The sequence below is a fragment of the Eptesicus fuscus genome, chromosome 6, assembly GCF_027574615.1.
Source record: "Eptesicus fuscus isolate TK198812 chromosome 6, DD_ASM_mEF_20220401, whole genome shotgun sequence".
Lineage (NCBI taxonomy): Eukaryota > Metazoa > Chordata > Mammalia > Chiroptera > Vespertilionidae > Eptesicus > Eptesicus fuscus.
In genome coordinates this window covers 39,195,875-39,213,484 of record NC_072478.1, presented here as the reverse complement: position 1 = coordinate 39,213,484, position 17,610 = coordinate 39,195,875, and the positions used below count along the sequence as shown (strand labels likewise).

Sequence of the window (17,610 nt, the reverse complement as noted above, 5' to 3'; positions counted from 1 at the left end):
ATAAGAAATACAGCCAGGCCAGGTGGTTGGAATATTGTCCTGTGCACCAAAAGGCTACAGGTTCAATTCCCACTCAGGGCACATACCTAGGCTATGTGTTCGATCCCTGGTCAGGGCGCATACAAGAGGCAACTGATCTATGTTTCTCTCTCTCCTCTTTCTCCTCTAGTATATACTAGAGGCCCAGTGCACAAATTCGTGCACCAGTGGGGTCCCTTGGCCTGGTCTGCGGGATTGGGCTGAAACCGGCTCTCCAACATCCCCCGAGGGGTCCTGGATTGTGAGAGGGCACAGACCAGGCCGAGGGACCACACCAGTCACGATCAGGGCCAGGGAGGGACAAGGGAAGTTGGCCAGCTGGGGAGGGACGGTGGGAGGGCTCCAGGGCGTGTCCAGTCCCAATCAGCCAGACCCCAGCAGCAAGCTAACCTAAGAGTTGCAGCATCTGCCCCCTGGTGATCAGTGCACGTCATAGCAACTGGTCAACCAGTCAACTGTCTGCCCCCCTGGTGGTCAGTGCACATCATAGGGAGCGGTTGAACAGCCTCAGCTGTTATCAATAGCATATTACACTTTGATTGGTTGAATAGACAACTGGACAACCGGTCAACAGGACACTTAACATACTAGGCTTTTATTACATAGGATGATCTTCATCCAGTTCCTGGCACATAGTTCCTAAAAGCTTGGAATTTCCTAACTGTTAAGTGCACAACAGTGTCTTTTGTTATTTATCACAGGCTGCCTTTACCACACCTGAATTTTAGTTAATAAAGTGACCTTAAGGCCTGGTTGGTGTAGCTCAATGGTTGAGCATCAACCTATGAACCAGAAGGTCACGGTTTGAATCTTGGTCAGGGCACATGCCTGGGTTTCGGGCTTGATCCCCAGTGTGGGGCATACAGGAAGCAACCAATCAATGACTCCCTCTCATCATTGATGTTTCTATCTCTTTCTCCCTTTCTCTCTGAAAGCAATAAAAAATATATATATATTTTAAAAGTGACCTTGAGGATGGAGGCTGGTTGACAGAGAAACCCACCAAGTGATTAGAAGGTTGGATTTTTAGTCCCACTCTCCCCTCCAGGAGAGTAGGGCTATAAGTCGAATCACTCACTAAAGGCCTATGTTTTAATCAATCATGCCTCCATAATGAAACCTCCATAAAAAATCAAAATTTGGACTGGTCTGGAGAACTTCCAGGTTGGTAAACATGCCAAGAGGGTGGTATACCCCAGATCCATAGAGACAGAAGCTCCTGAACTCTGACCCTGATGAATCTTACCCTATATACCTCTTCCTCTGGCTATTCATCTGTACTCTTTTAATGTCCTTTATAATAAACAGGTAAATGTTTCTCTGCATTTTGTGAGCTGCTCTAGCTAAGTAATTGAACCTCTGATTGGTCAGAGCACAAGTGACAACCTGGACTTGCAGTAACTTAAGAGGGGCAGCCTTGTGGGACTGAGGGATCTGAGGCTATCTCCAGGTGTAGTGTCAGAACTAAGCTGAATTGTAGGACATCGCTGGTATCACAGAATTGCCTGGTGTGGGGAAAAAGACCATTTGGTGATCAACAGTTAAGGATTATGTGTTAAGAGGAGACACAGAACGAATGTGTTCCCTCCTAGAGACGGACTGAAAAGCAAATAGGGAGGGGAAGTTACACAGGAATAGAAAGAAAGGTGACCCCAGAACTGTTTGAAAAAGCACTTCATTCCCCTCCAAGTTCTGATGTGTTTGCTCTCCTCAAAACAGAGGAGGGCATGTTCTACTTAAGCACCATAACCCTACTGTTCAATTTTAATTCTACAGTAAAAAAAAACGTACCTGAGGTGAGAGAAACTTTTCAATGCGTTTGGCTATAAAACCTTTCTCCAATATGGAGTTGACTGATGGTCTATCCCTAGGATTTCTTTTAAATAACTGAGAGAGCAAACAGCGGAGATCATAAGAATAATGCAAAGACACAGGTGGAAAAGATCCAGATATTATCTTCAGTACCAGGTTTTTCATATTGCCAGCTTCAAACTAAAATTCAAAAAATAAATTAACATACATAACACATATATACATTGAAAATGGGAATATCAACAATGACAATAGTTCATTTCCTATCAATATAGAACAGAAATACAGTCCTCTTCCAAATATTTTAATCACATGTGTTCTCTAGAGCAAGGTTCACTTGGTTATTTATAAATATATTTAAAAGAGAATACCAGTCCTCATAGTACATTATAACTGGCTATAAGAGTTTTAGTTATTGAAAATACTAAGAGATGGGATATAAGTAATAATTAAATATTTTATAAAAACATAACAATAATAAAGATGAAAACAAACCAACCAACCTGGTGGTCTTCATCTAAGACCTGCCTTCCTGTGCTCTTATTGTAGTAACTACAACAAGACATCAATTACAGAACTAAAATATTTTGGGGAAATATAATAAATTACTAATTAGTTTCCTTTTAAACACTGCTCATTATTTTTAAGTGTGTTATGTTCCCAAAAGCCATGGAATCAACAATGCAGCAAATATTCCAAAGTCATAAGTCATATCAATGGGAATACTAAATATTTTAGTACTAAGCACAATATAAATTCTAACTGAAATTAAAAAAAATAGAGTGGGCAGTTTAAAATCTTAAGACGATTTCATTTGGAGTTTAAGTAAAATTAAGCTTTGACATCTTGGCTAAAATAGTATAAAATGCAAAATTTGGTATAAATTAGGCACTGGTGATTATACCAATTATAATATAGTTCTGTTAAATGTTAAATTCTCTTAGCACATTTCAAATACGTCCTTCAGTTGATTAAAAATCTGAATACAATTCAATTGTATAGAAATATTTATGTACATAAGAAGAAATCCTAAATGCAAAGACTTGTTACTCTCTCTCTTCAGTACAAAGAATTTTTATCTATCTCTCAACTGACAAATTCTTCATAAATAAAGGTAAGAGAATTACTTAATTCCATGTGTCCACTAAGAGTAAACAATTCCAAAATATAGAAGTAATGTTGATGGTTAAATGTAGATGAAGAAATGGTGACAGGTAAATGTAAAAATATTCTGATTTAGACTTTAAATGACTGTCACAGAAAAACTAACCCATTCTTCTAAATACAGATCCAATAATGACCATCCCATATCACTTTGGCAGTCTATAATTTTTTCTTTAAGAAACAAAAATAAAATCCAAAGCAATACAGTAGGAGAGTATGCAAACCTAAGGGGAAAAAAAACACAACAAAGAAAAATACTCCTCAAATAATATCAGGAAATAAAAACAGGCCATAAAACTGCTTATATAATATAACTAAACTTTTCAGGGGGAAAACAAAACAAACTCACTTTATAGATTATTCTAGAATAAACCTAAAAGGAAATGATAAAATATTACAAGTAGTCATTACTGGTTGAAAACATTGCTTTTGGTATTTATTCACTTCTTCATATTTTTTATGTATTTTCTTAAGTTTTCTGTAATGAAAACACTCCACTGTTTAAACAATGGGGGAAGAATTTTTAAAAAACAAATTCTGAAATGGAAAGTGATTAAAAATAAACCTATTTAGGACAAGGACTTCCCCTTTTTGGTGTGGTATGTGCCATGTCAAAGAGTCTCAAAAGTGAAAATTTTAAAAACTCTGAATTAAAAGGTATTTAAATTGATTTTTTAAAAAATCCCTTTATATATATATTGAAAATGTTCCGTAGATAATTTTAATTCCAAACACAGATAATTTGGTTGTTTTGATAAAAACTACTAAGATGAAACAAATATAATTTGTTAAGCTAAAATATCAAATTCATATATGAATTTAACATTAAAAGTACAGCAAATTTCTGTCTTTAGAAGTAATTTTTCAGAAAAATGTATGATATATGTATTATAAGAACAAATACATAACATGAAGTATGTAATATATGCATACATATTAAGGGAAAATAAATTAAAATTTATGCTTAAGAGAATTTGAGATGTTTAAAATCTGACAAAGAAGAATTCCTAGTATAAAAGGGTCATCTGAAAGATGGCATATAATTTTAAAAAAAATATTATAGTCACTTTTTGACATAATCTTTAAAGAATTTCAGAAACTTCTACTTACTGCATGTTTAAGTGTGCACATCTCATAAAGGACACACCCCAGAGCCCAAATGTCACTAGGAAACAGAAGAATAACGCATTTTTTTAAGTTTCAGATTTTACTTAAAATTTTTTTCACTTAAAGAAAACACCAGCATGAAAATGCTGTGAAAAAATTATGTTCCATAAAACATGTCCTTTAAAACTTAAAATTTCAACCATAACCAAATGATGGAAGCAGCTATCTCAGATTAGAGACATTTAATACTAAAAAAACAAAATTGGTAAATTTTATGAATATTCCATTGTTATTTTATTTCAATTCAGATACTTCATTTAATTATTTCCAATATGGTACATCTATACAATGGAATACTATGCAGCTGTATAAAAGAAAGAACTCTTACCATTTGCAACAGCACGGATGGACCTAGAGAGCATTATGCTAAGCGAAATAAGCCAGTTAGAGAAAGATAAGTATCACATTATCTCACTCATACGTGGAATCTAATGACCAACATAAACTAATGAACAAAAATAGACCCAGAGACATAGAAATATCAAACAGACTGTCAAATCTCAGAGGGAAGGCAGGAGAGGGTGGAGGGGGGGAAGAGATCAACCAATGAACTCATATTCGTATATGCATAATCCAAGGACACAGACAGTGGGTGGTGAAGGCTTGGGGAGGGAGCGGGGAGGAGAGGGCAATGGGAGAAAAAAAGGGACATATGGAATACTTTCAACAATAAAGATTTATTTTTAAAAAAACATGATTTCTAAAAATATTAAAGTAGGACACTACTACTTTAGTAAATATGAACAAAATATTAATTTACTAAAATTATATCTCTAATAAACCTGAGAGCCAACTGAAACATTAGGTAAGAGTAAATATATTAATTTATTTTACTCTAAAATACTTAGTTATACTATCTTCTTTACATATGATCTCTTCTCCTTTTTTTTTTTTCCTTAAATATATTTTGTGGGAGAGAATCAAGATGGCAGCATAGGTAAACACCTGTACTTGCTGCCTCCCACAACCACATCAAAATTACAACTAAAATACATAACAACTATCATCCAGAACCACGGGAAAGCTGGCTGAGTGGAAGTACTACAACTAGAGAGGTAAAGAAGAAAGTGCATTGAGACTGGTAGGAGGTGTGGAGGCGCGGAACGGGGTGGACCCGTGTGTGCCACTTTTTTAATCAGGAGGGAGATACAAGCTCCCACTTGCTCTGAGTTGCAGTGCCGGGCAAGACTCAGGGGGACCCAGACAGATACAGGGACTATCTGGCATTGGGGCAGGAATGGAGGGGTGGCTTTCTTCCAGACAGAGGTGCTTGCAGCAGTCATTGTTCCCGTGCTGGGACCTCCCAGATGCAGGGCTGACCGGCAGCCATTGCTGTTGGCTCCACCCTGGAGATTCCAAGACCCTGCCCTACCCAATTTACAACCCCACCCAAGCTGTGCGCAGTGGCATTTGCATATGAATGGCTTGTCCTCTCTCAGGCTAAAACCTATAAAACAAGCTGCAGCTGGGTCAGGGAGCCCCAAAGCTATCAAAAGAAGGCCCAATGCCACACCAGCACCAGCCTACCCTGCTTCACACCTGGGCCTCGTCTGGGCACTTCCAAACCCAATACACAGAGGAGGAATCTGCAGATTTCTCTGTAGCTCTTGCTGGGTGGCCCCAGGCAGTGGCTGACTTTGCAACTCCTTGGAGATCCAAGAGCCAGTGTACCCAGTGGTCAGTGTGAGACCATACCAGATTACAACTCTTCATATCCATAAGTGACACACTCAAGGGGAAGACTCAGTGAGCACCAAAGCCCCACTGAAGCAAGTACTGCTCCATGGGGGCATCTCCTGCACAGCAGCTCTTCCATTGTAGACACATCTGGTCCTCACAGCCAATTGGCCTGGAGGTCAATTCCTCCCAGTGATACCAACAGCAATCAAGGCTCAACTACAACATGACTGTGCACACAGCCCACAAAGGGGTGCACCAAGAGTGTCCACCTCAGGTGACAGGAGGCTGAGCCACTGGGCCCTATAGGACACCTACTACCCAAGGCCACTTATCAACTCAAGGAGACTTAGCAGCTACCCAGTACATAGAAACAAACACAGGGAAGCAGCCAAAATGCGGAGACAAAGAAATGGAAGAAAGCAAACTACTGGATATAGAGTCAAAACCACAGTTATAAGGTCACTCAAGAATCTTCTAGAAACCTCTGAGGAACTTAGTGAGATCTTCAAAGATCTAAGTGAAAATGCTCCCCCCCCCAAAAAAAAAATGGAAAAGGACCAGTCAGAAATTAAGCATACACTGACTGAAATAAAGAATAATATACAGAGATTCAACAGTAGACTAGAGGATCCCAAGAATCAAGTCAAAATTTTAAAATACGAGGAAGCAAAAAAACACCCAACTGGAAAAGAAAAAAGAATCCAAAAATATGAAGATAGTGTAAGGAGCCTCTGGGACAACTTCAAGCATACCAACATCCGAATTATGGGGGTGCCAGAAGAAGAGAGAGAGCAAGATATTGGAAACCTATTTGAAGAAATAATGACAGAAAACTTCCCCACCTGGTGAAAGAAATAGACTTACAAGTCCAGGAAGCACAGAGAACTCCAAACAAGAGGAATCCAAAGAGGACCACACCAAAACACATAATAATTAAAATGCCAAGGGCAAAAGATAAAGAGAGAATCTTAAAAGCAGCAAGAGAAAAACAGTTAGTTATCTACAAGGGAGTACCCATACGACTGTCAGCTGATTTCTTAACAGAAACTATGCAGGCCAGATGGGAGTGGCAAGAAATACTCAAAGTGATGAATAGCAAGAACCTACAACCAAGATTACTCTACACAGCAAAGCTATCATTTAGAACTGAAGGTCAGATAAAGAGCTTTACAGACAAGAAAAAGCTAAAGGAGTTCATCAAAACCAAACCAGTATTATATGAAATGCTGAAAGGTAATCTTTAAAAAGAGGAAGAAGGTAGAGATAAAAAATTATGAACAAAGTGACAACAAATACATATCTATCAACAAGTGAATCTAAACATTAAATGAATAAAAAATCTGATGAACAGAATAAACTGGTGAATGTAACAGAATCAAGGGCATGAAAATGGAGCAGACTGACAATTCTCGGGGGAGAAGGGGGTATGGGAAGGGAGCAGGAAGAGACTGGACAAAGATCTTACATGCATGTATGCAGTACCTATGGACACAGACAGTGGGGTGGCGAGGGCCTGGTGGGGTGGAAACCGGGTGGAGGGGATCTCTGGGGGGATAAAAGAGGGACATCTGTAATAATCTGAACAATAAAGATTAAATATATATATATATGTTGTGTGTGTGTTTGCTGTTGTCATTTTTTAAAATAATGCTTTATTGTTGAAAGTATTACATATGACCCCTTTCCCCCCACCCCCTCCAGATCATTCCCCCACCCTTTGTTTCCCTCTCAGATTCCACACTCTGCTCCATGCTTCCATGTCTCTAGACCCACTCTGTTCATCAGTTTGTTACTTAGATTTATTGATTTCAGAGAGGAAAGGAGAGGGAGAGAGAGATAGAAACATCAATGATAAGAGAGAATCATTGGTCGGCTGTCTCCTGCATGCCCCCTACTGAGGATCGAACCCACAACCTGGGCTTGTACCCTTGACCGGTATCAAACCTGGGACCATTCAAGTCCGCAGGCCGACGCTCTATTCACTGAGCCAAACCAGCTAGGGCGAGCTCTTCTCTTTTATCTTAAAAATAAACAGATATTTGTAATACTAAAAGAAAATACCTCACCGAAACTGGTTTGGCTCGGTGGAAGGAGCGTCGGCCTGCGGACTCAAGGGACCCGGGTTCGATTCCAGTCAAGGGCATGTACCTTGGATGCGGGCACATCCCCAGTAGGGGGTGTGCAAGAGGCAGCTGATCGATGTTTCTCTCTCATCGATGTTTCTGACTCTCTGTCCCTCTCTCTTCCTCTCTGTAAAAAATCAATAAAATATATTAAAAATAAAAAAAATAAAAAATAAATAAAATAAAATACCTCTATTTTTAAAAGAAAAATAATACTCAGAGTTACAGTGGTCCTTAGAAATCAACAAAAGCAAAAACCACTGCTCCTCAAAGTTGAGTTTACTGGAAAAGAATAAAACCCACTATTAGAATTTTAAGATTATCTTTATCAGATGTCTCACAAAAAAATCTACAAATATACACTTGTAATCATAATCTATTTAATATCAAGATTCAACTGGGAAAAGAATGTAAATGTAATTAAGATATTTAGTAACTTGTACATGTTACAGACTAAACAGTACAAACAAAAACAATAAACTAATGATTCTATTAATAAAATACTTTAAAATACATTTATAAAAATACTAGAGGCCTATTGCAGGAAGATTCCTGCAAGAATAGGGCTTCCTGCAGCCTTCTCCACCACCCCGCATGCTTCCCTCCCTTCTCCACAGCCCCGCCTGCTTCCCTCCCTTCTCCGCAGCCCCGCCGCCCCGCTTGCTTCTCCGCAGCTTCGCTCCCTTCTGCAGCACTTGGCTTCCTTCTACGCTGTCTTCAGTTTTTGCTTTCCGCCTGGATATGCAAATTAACCGCCATCTTTGTTGGGTTAATTTGCATACTCACTCCTGATTGGCTGGTGGGCGTGACTTGTGGGCATAGCAGAGGTGTGGTCAATTTGCATGTTTCTCTTTTATTAGAGAGGATGAATTGTTAAGTATAACCAATGCTGCTCATCCATTACATTTTTAAAGCATTTTGTCACAAAATTAATTTTATAAAAAATTCTTTAAAGGATGACTAAATCCATTCTTACTTGAAAGAATATTTTTTACAGTTGACTTATCCACAGGACACCGAAATAACATTAAAATGTAAAATTACTTTAGTTCAAAGAAAATACTGTTCTCCTTTAGAATATTCACTGATAATATATTCAATGATCTAGACATATTATAACAAAAGTTTATTTAAAATATACATTGGTAGGATGATGTTCTCAGCCTCTATATTCAACTTCGAAATAGAGCTTCCTCCTCATCCTCAAAAAAAAGGTGGGGGAGAGGGAGAACAGATAGCAATAATACCACATGTACCGGTTAATAATGCAGATTTTTTTCAATAGATGGGAGTTACACATATGTTGATATATATGCGATTTGATATGTATTTTATTTTGTTATATTGACAACAAGCCTCAAAACTTCATATGTCACATTTTCTGAGGGTGTTAACATCACATATTTTTACACTTAAAAATGTCGAATTTCGTGCCCAAAAAAAAAAGAACATTTGCAGGAAGTTTTAATTCATTACTTTATTTTGAAGAAAAGTGCTGCTGAATACTTCAGGAAGCTAATGGAGAACATGCTCCATCTCAAGATACTTGTGAACGCTGGTTTAAATGCTTTAAAAGTGATGATCTCGATGTGAAAGACAAAAAACATCCAGGTGAACCAAAAATGTTTGAAGAACAATTAGAAGCATAATTGGATGAAGAAGCGTGTCAAACTCAAAAACAACTTGCAGAAAGATTAAACGTTGCTCAGCAAACAATTTCCGATCGTCTACAAGCAATGGAAAAGATTTTAAAGGAAGGAAAATGGTGACACATCAACTGAACGAAAGACAAACGGAAAACCGAAAAGTCACAGTAAAATGTTGCTTCAATGGCACAAAAAAAAGTCTTTTTTGCATCGAATTTTGACTGGTGATGAAAAGTGGATTTATTTTGAGAATCCCAAATGCACAGAATCATGGGTTGATACAGGTCAGCCATCAACATTGACTGCAAGGCCAAATCGCTTTGGAAAGAAGACAATGTTCTGCGTTTGGTGGGATCAGGATGGTGTGGTGTATTATGAGCTTCTAAAACCAGATGAAACCGTTAATACTTGATCGACAACAAATAACCAATTTGAACCAAGCTTTGATTGTAAAACGACCAGAATGGGCCAGAAGACACTTTGCTTCATGATAATGCACCATCACACACTTCAAAATCAGTTAAAGACATGTTAAAAGATCTTGCCTTGGAAGTATTAACCCACCCACCATATTCACCAGACCTTGCTCCTTCAGATTACCACTAGTTCCGATCGATGGCACATGCACTTTCTGAGCAGCACTTCAAAACATACGAAGAAGTGGAAAATTGGGTCTCTGAAAGGTTTGCCTCAAAATAAGAAAAGTTCTATTGGGACGGTATCCACAAATTACCTGAAAGCTGGGGGAAATGTGTAGCTAGTGATGGACATTACTTTGAATAAAGCACTTTTGTTGTTTCTATTGAAATTATCGTGTTTTCTTTGATTACAAAATCCACATTATTAACCGGTACACCTGGTACATGCATTATTGCAAGTTATCAATTTTTACCTTTTAGCTTCTATGAGCACTTTCAAAATTAACATGAATGCTTTTTGGGCCGCATTTTTCTATTAGAAAGACTGAGACAAAATAAAGGGTAATTGGAAATCAGTGGCAGAATTTCTTTTTCCATCTATATTTATAGTCTGGTAACCACAGTACAACTCAATAATTAGAAAATTTGAGGTTGGAAGCCAGATGCCTGGGACTTTGAAGTTACTTTATATTGCTCTACATTTGAATTCCGCCTCGTCATGGTGCTGGAGGAGAGCGTAGAAGCCTTGTGACTGCTGCAGAGTTTCAAGCGCCACTTCCTGGCGGCATATCCCCTGCGCTACTTCCCCTAGCAGGTGGGCGGCAGGGTACTCTGAGAGCAGTGGGTGGTGAAAGACTGGTGAGGGGAGTGCTATGGGCTCTCACCCCCACCCTCCCTGCCATGGGATGGTTCTGCCCCCTCCGGGCGCATCCCCACTTCTGCCCCGTCTCCGGAGCAACACGTCGGTGCCGCCCCACTGCACATGCAGCTTCCTGCTGATCGGTCAGTCGTTATGGCGTGAAGGCGTCACAACCATTAGCATATTAGCTCTTTATTATATAGTATTATAATGCAGTAGGAAGTTACTATTACAAAGAGAAAGACCAAAGAAAGCCCTCTATTTCCACCGTGGTGGCAGCCAACAGCGGTGGAGGGGTGATTGGGGGGCAGGCCTGGCTGCTCGCCTGCCAGCACTGTCCCCCCCATTGGCCCACTGGTCGCTTCCTGCAGAGGTTGGCCAGACTGTGGCTTAGGCCCCTGAGAGCTCCTAGACTGTGAGAGTGTGCAGGCAGGCTGAGGGACCCCCCCGCCCCTCCCGCCAAGTGCATGAATTCCCATGCACTGGGCCCTCTAATCCTATCTAATAATAGACAAATACAAATTGACCGCACCTTCGCCACGCCCACCAGCCAAGCCACGCCCGCCAAACAATCAGGACGAGTATGCAAATTACCCCAACAAAATGGTGGCTAATTTGCATATCAAGACAGTGTCGAAAGAAGCCCTCTATTTCCAAATATAATTTCAATAATAAACTGATTCTATCTATAGTTCCTTTAGCAAGATAATGAAATAGCTTCTTTACAATTCCCCTCATCATATATTTTTTAAAAGAGTGTGTGTATATATTTACATATGTATATTATTTATTTTAGAATATTCTTAAGGCTAATACAGTATAATAGATATAGTTAAAGGAAATATACATATAATAAATATTTTAAATACCTTTTATTATTGTAAGGTTTGTTTTCACAGATTTCAGGTGACAAGTAGTACGGGGTACCTATGCAAGTTCGAGCCAGTTCTACAGTACTAGAACAAAAAAAGAATTATTGGAGAAGATTAAGTTACTTAAAGATATTAATTATCACATATACATCACCATGAATTTAAACTTTACTGAGGACATATCAAAACAAAGTTTAAAACTGATATATTACCTATTTAGAACTCTAGCAATTCCAAAATCTCCAAGTTGTATTGTCCCATCTTTGGTTAAAAATATGTTCTATAAAAGTGAGAAAAAAACCCAAAATTATTATTACAGTTCAGTTCTGAGTCAACTTTTTTCATAAATATGAATGGAGTTTTAAAAATGCTAGGATAACTCGACATCCACATGCAAAAGAATGTACACCCGTATCTTATATCATATACAAAAATTAACTCAAAATGGACTCTAGATGTAATATAAGAATTAAAACTCTAAAACTCCTAGAAGAAAATACAGAAGTAAATCTCCACTGGGCTAGGCAACAATTTCTTAGATATGACACCACAAACTGAAGCAAAAAAGAAAAATAGAAACTGGATTTCATCAAAATTTTAAAAATTATTGTACATTAAGGAACACCATCAAAAAAGTGACAGCTCACAGAATTGGAAAAAAAAATATTTGCAAATCCTATATCTGACAAGGAATTTGTATCCAGAATAAAAACTTTTACAATTCAACAGCAACAATAAAAGACAAATAACTCAGTTTTAAAATAGGCAAAGGCACATATTATATGAATCCATTTACATCATATGTCCCAAATAAGCAAATCCATAGAGACAGAAAGTAGATTAGTAGTTTCCAAGATCTATGTGGAGTAGGGATAGAGAGTGATTGCTAACAGGTACAGGGTTTCTTTTTGGAGTGCTAAAAAATCTTTAGGAATTAGAAAGTGGTGATGATTTCACAACGCTGGGAACATACTAAAAATCATTGAACTGTACACTTTAAGTGGGTGGATTTTGTGGAATATAAAATGTATGTATCTCACTAGAGCTTTAAAAATTGAATCCCAGCCTCCCCCACCATCAACTGTCTAAAACTTCTAAGTAGCATAAATATAACAAATTAATCTTAAAATTTTCTAAAAATGGGGGGGGGGGGGGCCAAGGGGCAGGCAAAATAGGTGAAGTGGATTAAGAGATACAAACTTACAGTAATAAAGTAAGTCATGGGTTGTAATGTACAGCATAGGGAACACAGTAATATTTTAATAACTTTATATGGTGACAGATGATAACTAGACTTATTGTGATAATTTTGCAAAGTATATATCAAATCATTAAGATGTACACCTGAAACTAATAGAATATTGTATGCCAATTATACTTCAATTTTTTAAAAAAGTGCAGATCCCTGAGCATCATCAAAAAAAAAAAAGGTAAAACAGTCTGTAGAAATAAGATTAAAATTTTTTTAAATTTCCAATAATTTACCCAATCATTTTGCATTTATAAATACAGAACTCCAATACATAATAAATACAGAACTCTAATACTCTATCAAACAGTGAAGTCAAGATTTTGTGTGATAACATGAATTAAAAATCCATCTTTATCAGTCAGGAGACTTGAATCAGGCACATGCTCAAAGCCAAAGATGACACAAACTGGGGTTAACAGGGATGGAGTAAAATGGGATGAAATGGGACTAAGTAAGTGGCAGAGGGTTGGGGGACAGAAAAAGTGAACTTCCACCACAGTTTCTCTTCTTCTCACTATTCATCTTGTGGCTATTAGGCTATAAAGAAGCTGTAGGCCTGAGGTAAGAAGACAGGCACTTGGCCCTGACACAGAAAACAAACTTCCTCTGCACTCCCTTTTCTGAAAACTGAGAGCCTAAGTGAGACAACCATGGAACCTCTATGCAAAGATGAGTGAGATGTGGGGAAAGCCATACATATGAGGAATATAATGCAAAGGAAAATAGCCCCCAAAATCACCAGAACAGAAATTTGCTCTAGATATAACTAATTTTAAAAAAAAGTCCAACAAAAAAATTTTAAGTAAAATGTTTAGATACTGCAGAGATAAATGATGAAGGGATAAATATCCATTTAAAAAGAACAAGAGATTATGAAATAAGAACCAATCAGAATGTGAAAATCCATTTTGAAACCTTGCAGAGAAAAAAAATTATTATTTAAAAAATAGATGAGAGTCCTGGCAGGGTAGCTCAGTTGGTTAGAGCCGTGGTCGGCAAACAGCGGCTCGCGAGCCACATGTGGCTCTTTGGCTCCTTGAATGTGGCTCTTCCAGAAAATACCACAGCCTGGGTGAGTCTATTTTGAAGAAGTGGGTTAGAAGAAGTTTAAGTTTAAAATATTTGGCTCTCAAAAGAAATTTCAATCGTTGTACTGTTGATATTTGGCTCTGTTGACTAATGAGTTTGCCGACCACTGGGTTAGAGCATTGTCCCAATATGTCAAGTTTGCATGCTCAATCCTCAGTCAGGGCACATACAAAAATCAACCAATGAATGCATAAATAAGTGGAATAACAAATCAATCTCTCTCTCTCTCTCCCTCCTCTCTTTCTCAAATAAATAAATACAAAAATGTTTTTTAAAAAGTAGATGAGATAAGCACTAGTTTACACAAAATTAAAAAGGTAGGTTGATGAAATTGACCTATAAAATGCAACAGAGAGACAAAGAGATAAAATATGAAATAAGATACTTAACGGGATAGATTAAGAAGCTCCATCATGTCTAGAAAAAAATCCTGAAGACAACAACCTTGAAGATAGTAACAAGTAATATTTGAAAAAATATAGCTAAACATTTTCCATAACTTTTCCTGAGAAATACACATTCCCAGAACAAAATTACACAGCATAATGAATAAAAGCTGACCCTCATCAATGCGCAACGCTGCAATTTCATAACAGGGACGGAGAGAATATCCTAAAATCTTCCAGAGAGAAGAAAGAAGGGTAAGAATTATGGCTTTAAATTCCTAAACAGCAACTAGAAGTCAAGTGACATGTGAGTGATATCTTCAAAATTCTATAGGGAAACAATTTCCAATCTAGAAATTTATATCCAATTATCATTGCCTTCCACACATTCATTTTTTAAAATATTTTTCTGTTATAATGAGAAAGCAAACCAAGATATAGGAAGTAGGCAGGAGGTCTAACACAAGATACTGGTGAAGACTTCTAGGATTGGAGTGAAGAGAGAAAACAGATAATCTGATGCAGATTGGATTGGGTTCAAAAATTTTGGCTCAAGACAATGCTGGTTCCATGTCCATATCTATTCAAAAGTTACTAGTAAATAAATGGAACATACCTGTGATTTTATGTCTCGATGAAGAATTTTTCTATCATGTACATGTTTCAGGGCCAAACATATCTGTACAAACCAGTCCAAAATCTAGAGGAGGAAAATGAGAGCTGTCATTTCTTTTAAATTTTATATTTCACAGTGCTCTTTTCTTGACCACTAAAAGGATTCAGGAATGAGTTCAAGGGAACTAAGTCCTTTAAAAAAATGTAGCTATAATTTATTTTTAATTTGTAGTAACTCACATTACATAGGTATTCAAGCCAACTGCCACATTAAAGTTAGGCACATACTAACTTTAAAATGTAAGAGACTGCTACTGAATGTCAGAATAAATATGGAAAGAAATTTCTAGAGAGCAGTAAAAGTGGAAATAATTTATATTTTATTATAGCATGATAGGCGACTTCTGTTTTTAAGGGTTTTTTTTTTTTTCTATAATGCTTACTTCAACATAAAAATTGTAAAAGGAAAAACATTAGGGTGAAAAGTTGGACAACATCTCTTGCTTTTTATCTCTACCCACATTTCCCATAAATAAACACATTTTGGAATCAGCCACTTGAAAGTAAAAAGGTTAGGCCACGCGCCCCTGGGTCCGGGTGAGGCCATGTGTCCCTGGATCCGGGTGAGGTCTCGCGCACCTAGGTCCGGGTGAGGCTATGCGCCCCTGGGTCTGGGAGAGGCCACGCGCCCCTGGGTCTGGGTGAGGCCACGTTCACCTGAGTCCGGGTGAAGCCGTGCCCCTGGGTCCGGCCGAGACCAAACCAGAGGGAGTCGGAGCTCCATTGCCACCGTTTGTCCACCATCCAGAGCTGGGGGGTCAGTGCTGACATGTGCACATAAGGAGCTGGTGGACATTGAAATTGGGTCTCTAAAGAACTGTTGGTCCAGAAAGAAACTCACTACAGACTGATTCATTTGCCTGTCAGCATAACTGTTGTTGCTCGTCTCACATTCAGTTCTTATAAGTATATCTCTAGTGACACATGATCTCGCTCATCTAGGGGAAATGATGAACAACACAGACTGATGAACAAGAACAGAACCAGAAACAAGGAGGCATCGATTGGACTATCGGGCCTCAGAGGGAGGATAGGGGAGGTTGGTGGGAGGGGGGAGAGATCAACCAAAGGACTTGTGTGCATGCATATGAGCCTATCCAACGGTTAAGTTCAACAGGGGGTTGGGGCATCCGTGGGGTGGGGTGTGGGATGGGAATGGGGGGATGAAGACAAATATGTGACACCTTAATCAATAAAGAAATTTTTTAAATAAATTAAATAAATAAATAAAAATAAAATAAATTAAAAAAATGAAAGTAAAAAGGTTTAATTTATTCCTCAGACCTAATACAAAAATAATTCCAAGCAGATGGCATTTTGAAATGAAATATATATATATACAATAATAGAAGAATACATAGGTTCTTTGATTGAAACAGGATTTTCAAATCATGACACAAACCTCACAAATCACAAGAAATAAGAATGACAAAGTTGACGCTATAAAATTTAAAGCATCTGAATAACAAAAGATATAATCAAGTATAATAATCATATGAGAAAATATCGGCAGCATAATTAAAATATTGCTAATTCTCTAATATGTACAAGTTCTTTCAAATCACTGAGAAAAATACTGGCAGCCAAAGTAAGAAGTGGACCAAAGACTAGAAAGGCAAGTGACGGGAAAAATAGCCAATAAACACGTATATAAAATACTAACCTTCCTCCAAATTTAAAAAAAAAATTTAAACAAAATACTAACTGAACTTGACAAAAATGAAATATACAATATTGGTCAAAATGTGAGGAAATAGGTATTTGCATACCCTATCTGTGGTAACGTTAATTACAGTCATTTTGCAAAGTATGCAAAAATTTTATATTCACATACCAAATTAAAAAACTAATTACAATTTCAAATTTATCCTACAGATATAGTTACAAATACAAAAGGATGTGTACAAGGATGTTTACCCCAGCACTGTTTGTCAGAGCAAAAATAAATAAATAAATAACCTAAATGCCCTTCATGGGACCTGGTTAAATATATTTGATAACACTACACTAGAAATGCTATGCAGCCACTGAAAAGAATGAAGCACTTCTATGTACACTGTTAAGTGAAAAAAAGAATGGTGCAGAGCACACTCCTATTTTTTAAAAAAATATTTATTTTATTGATTTTTTACAGAGAGGAAGGTAGAGGGATAGAGAGCTAGAAACATCGATGAGAGAGAACCATCGACCAGCTGCCTCCTGCACACCCCCCATCGGGGATGTACCCGCAACCAACGTACATGCCCTTGACTGGAATCGAACCTGGGACCTTTCAGTCCTCAGACCGATGCTCTATCCGCTGAGCCAAACCGGTTTTGGCCACACTCCTATTTTTTAAAAGTATATTTATGTATATTATATACCTGAACTCTACTAGGTGTACCAGGTAATAATGCGGATTTTTTCAATAGTTGGAGTTACACATAT

The 17,610-nt window shown here is 37.7% G+C and overlaps 1 protein-coding gene across 3 annotated transcripts in view; it reads right to left on the bottom strand.

Annotated features, from left to right (window-relative positions):
* The window catches only part of NEK1 (NIMA related kinase 1), a 156,273-nt gene that overhangs the window by 111,998 nt on the left and 26,665 nt on the right, over positions 1-17,610 (bottom strand). For all 3 annotated transcript variants that reach the window (XM_028152723.2, XM_054717651.1, XM_054717650.1), the window contains exons 5-9: positions 15,125-15,208; positions 11,994-12,061; positions 11,779-11,865; positions 4,126-4,180; positions 1,831-2,031 (exon numbers count right to left, since the gene is read on the bottom strand). In XM_028152723.2, the coding sequence (XP_028008524.2) occupies positions 1,831-2,031; positions 4,126-4,180; positions 11,779-11,865; positions 11,994-12,061; positions 15,125-15,208 (495 nt within the window). The remainder of the gene's footprint in view (positions 1-1,830; positions 2,032-4,125; positions 4,181-11,778; positions 11,866-11,993; positions 12,062-15,124; positions 15,209-17,610) is intronic.